This window comes from Rhinichthys klamathensis, unplaced genomic scaffold (assembly GCF_029890125.1).
Source record: "Rhinichthys klamathensis goyatoka isolate OS25496 unplaced genomic scaffold, OSU_Roscu_1.1 h1tg000322l_1, whole genome shotgun sequence".
NCBI classification, from domain to species: domain Eukaryota; kingdom Metazoa; phylum Chordata; class Actinopteri; order Cypriniformes; family Leuciscidae; genus Rhinichthys; species Rhinichthys klamathensis.
The window spans coordinates 180,644-184,775 of record NW_026606838.1 but is presented as its reverse complement, the minus strand read 5'-3'; the positions used below and the strand labels follow the sequence as shown (position 1 = coordinate 184,775).

Here is a 4,132-nt window from a genome sequence, read left to right as displayed (position 1 = left end):
GATCTTAGCGACGGACACGCGTGACCAAGCTTCAGTAGAGATCTTTGTAGGGTTTAGAGTAGTTAAACATCAAGTAGTCCATGTAGTAGAAGTCGTACGCTCGCTGGCGCTCCGAAGCGTTCAGCTGGGAAAAGTAAAGCTGCGTGATCTGAGTGGAAGTTCTGGCCGCTTTGGGGTTCCCGTCTTTAAACGAGGGGTACGTCAGGTTCTCCGGGGCCCCGATCTTCCGTAAAACGAAGTTGGCGTCTTCTTCCAAGGTCTCGACTTTCCCGATGAAGTCGTAGTGCAGGTGGCAGGGGCTGCAAAGCTGGTTGGTTGCTTCCCAATGGATGTCCATTCCCACGGGACGGTGCACGTCCAGCAAGTAGTGGATGAACTCCCGAAAGGTCACTCCGCTTCCCGTCTTCAAAGCCGATTGCGATGCATTCACTCTGTATTTGGAGATGATGGGCTTCCCGAATACGGGATGGTAGTAGGAATTTGGGCTCTCGAATTTGTCCCTGAACGCGGACACCAGGCGCTCCATGGGCTCGCGTACGAACAGAACTTTAGTGTACGTTTCTAAACGCTTGCTGATTCCTTGCCGGTCGAAGCTGTCCAGGCGTTTCAGGTGATTGTCGTAGTGAACGGACACGTGATTTATTTCGCGCGTGGAGTTTGCGACTCCGGCTAGCACCATCAGGAGCCTTTTCCAGTTGGAGCATCCGGCTTTCGGGACCTCGCAATACAGGAGTTTATGCCTGTCCTCCACGTAAATGCGTGACACGTGATGCGGCGTAATCGTCCGGGAGATATTACTCCGGTATTTCCCGCAGACCTCGCGTACGATCCGGCGACGGGACTCCTGGACGTCAGAGAGACGCCGCGAGATCTCCGAGTGCGATGACGAAGACGACGATGACGAAGACGTCGATGACGAGGAGTTTGTGTGCACTGGACTGGTCTTTAGCAGTTTCCGGTGGCGTTTGGTGACCTGTTGGGAGCCCGGGTCGTGTTCCCGGGACCCCGGTGTGGGGGCTTGGCGTTTCCACTGGGAGTCTGGGAGCTGCATGGGTGAGATGGGGTCGACGTCGCCCTCTTCTGAACGCTGGTGGAGTCGCACGATCTCACTGAACTGACCACACTGCTCCTTCAAACACACACAAGACACACCTATCAGTAAACTCACATTATAATGAGTCAGGACTGTATGCATTCTGTTATATTTCACTCCAAAAAGAAGAAAAATACCCCAAATTCCGATGATTCATAATTATTTTAATGTGAAGGAAATTATACACACACACAAAAACACACACTCTGTCTCTCTCTCTCTCTCTCTCTCTCACACACACACACACACACACACACACACACACACACACACACACACACACACACACACACACACACACACACACACACACACACACACACTCTGTCTGTCTCTCTCTCTCTCTCTCTCTCTCTCTCTCTCTCTCTCTCTCTCTCTCACACACACACACACACACACACTCTCTCTCTCTCTCTCTCTCTCTCTCTCTCTCTCTCTCACACACACACACACACACACACACACACACACACACACACACACACACTCTCTCTTACTCTCTCTCTCTCTCTCACACACACACACACACACTCTCTCTTACTGTCTCTCTCTCTCACACACACACACACACACACACACACACTCTCTCTCTCTCTCTCTCTCTCTCTCTCTCTCTCTCTCTCTCTCTCACACACACACACACACACACATTCTCTCTCTCTCTCTCTCTCTCTCTCTCTCTCTCTCTCTCTCTCTCTCTCTCTCTCTCTCTCTCTCTCTCTCTCTCTCTCTCTCTCTCTCTCTCTCTCTCTCTCTCTCTCTCTCTCTCTCTCTCTCACACACACACACACACACACACACACACACACACACACACCACTATTTTGTAAGCAATTGAAGGACCCCAATTAGAATTTCATAGTTTCATAGCCATTCATTCAATTCAATTCAATTCATTTAAAATTACCATATAGTTTAATGTGTCTGACTGATCCATCAATCTATCTTCAGTCTCAGAGTTCAGGATGAGTTTGTGATTCTCAGCCACCAGATGGCGCCATTAAAGCGTTTCTGATCCTCCGGGATGAGTGTGTCTCATTCCAGCTGATCTGGGCTCAGTCTGTGACTCATTCCCAATATCTCTAATCCTCTAATTGACGAGGATTTTTGCTTAATTCTCTACGTCACCTGATTTCCAAAAACACGTCGTCTGTGGCAAATATCAATTTAACTTCTCATTTGAATTCATTAATGTGCAATAAAATAAATGAATTGAATAATCATAAATCCAGTATTAACGAGGTGATGAGTTCATTATGAAGTCAGGGTTCGTTTGATTAGTGACGGCAGGTTACAGCCTCTTCCCCCGGGACCAGATGAGAGTGTGTTTAATACAATCAGAAGTGTTTCTGCGTTCTGAAGATCAGTTTATGGATTATGATCTCACCTGTCTGGACTGAGTGGTGCTCCTGAACTTCACACCTGGAAACACAGATACACAGACAGATTAGCTGTGCATGCAAAGACTAAAAAGAAAGAAAATATTTGATAAGCATAATGGATTCTGCACATAAAAAACATTCAACATTAAAAATGGTTCAACTTAAAATTCATCTCAAGACCATTCAGAACACTAAACTCATCTCAGTGTGTGTGTGTGTGTGTGTGTGTGTACAATCACATATAAAGGCCACACGCCTTCACATTACATTTAAACAATCTCAATTTTCAAATTTTCTGTAATTACAGAGTGAATGAGAAACATTCACTAATTACAGCTTTCCATTTGTAACCATGTGACCAAACATGTAATCGAAAAGCACACACACACACACACACACACACACACACACACACACACACACACACACACACACATGTTGGTGCAACAGCATTATGAGGACTCTCCATAGGCGTAATGGTTTTTATACCGTAAAAACTATATATTCTATCCCCCTACACTGCCCCTATCCCTAAACCTACCCATCACAGGAGACATGCAGCATTTTTTATTTTTTAATAAAACATTGTTTTTCATGTTTTTTAAGCTATTTGATTTATGAGGACTTTTGAAATGTCCTCATAAACCACCCATAAGTTGTAATACCAGTGTAATACACATGTCATTATACAAATTTGTGTCCTCATAAATCACATAAACCAACTCACACACACACACACACACACACACACACACACACACACACACGGCATACAATATATGGAGACAGATGCATATTATATATTATATATATATATATAAACATTACAATCTAAAGAGGTATTTTCACATCTTAAAGTGCCCTATGCACTTTTTAGTCTCCTACAATATGTTTACATGCATGTAAGGTCAAAACACACTTAAATGTTCTCATAATATTTCAGCATCAGCTCTTTTCTCTGTGTCTGAAACGGTTTGATCGAGGATTCAGTCTCTCTAAGCTCCGCCTCTCTGAGAGCTGCTCTGCTCTGATTGCTCAGATGTTCCAGTCTGTTCTGATTGGTCAGAAACCAAATTACCATTAGCATATCTAAATTTCAGCACTTGATACGAACGTCAAAGTGGATTTGCTTTGTCAGCAGAAAACAGCGTCTTCTCGACACGAACAACACGAGCCGAACTCTTCCAGTCTCAGATACACTACAGTGTTTGAGGGCGGGGCTAAGAGACGCTGTTCAGCCAATCAACACCACAGGCTGGCATTATGCAAATTAGTTACAAACCCACGGGTTCATTGGAAACACCACTGCAAACTCCAAACCAAGCTCCAGAAGTTGGTACGATGATCTCAGGAGTGTTTGTGAACGCATGCTGCACGATTGTAAGGTTGTTTGCGAGCGAACGCTCCAGCTGTACGACTGTAAACAAATGTTCCTGTCAGAAGTGAGCCACGGGTTAAATAAATTACACCGCGCAGACAAACTTAAACAGAGCTGTTAATTGGCAAGCAGTTGATTAAAATGCTCCAGAGCTCTTGACCTGTAGTGACTCCCTCACAGACACTTCTCCAAACCACTGAACACACACTGAACACACACACCTGACTGACAAGTGCGTCTCTTTAACACCCAGCATCTTGTCAGTTCACACACACGCTG

At 45.1% G+C, this 4,132-nt stretch overlaps 1 protein-coding gene across 2 annotated transcripts; it reads right to left on the bottom strand.

Annotated features, from left to right (window-relative positions):
• Nucleotides 1-2,571, bottom strand: chst8 (carbohydrate (N-acetylgalactosamine 4-0) sulfotransferase 8). Of its 2 annotated transcripts, none has more exons than XM_056271583.1 (2): nucleotides 2,481-2,571; nucleotides 1-1,129 (listed from the first exon to the last, which is right to left on the bottom strand). In XM_056271583.1, exon 2 carries the CDS (start codon nucleotides 1,049-1,051, stop codon nucleotides 32-34), a length of 1,020 nt encoding a protein of 339 aa, XP_056127558.1. In that variant the 5' UTR covers nucleotides 1,052-1,129; nucleotides 2,481-2,571; the 3' UTR covers nucleotides 1-31. The 2 variants fall into 2 exon arrangements, with proteins under 2 accessions (XP_056127558.1, XP_056127559.1); XM_056271584.1 differs by having other exon boundaries at nucleotides 1-1,123.
• Nucleotides 2,572-4,132: the final 1,561 nt, after the last annotated feature.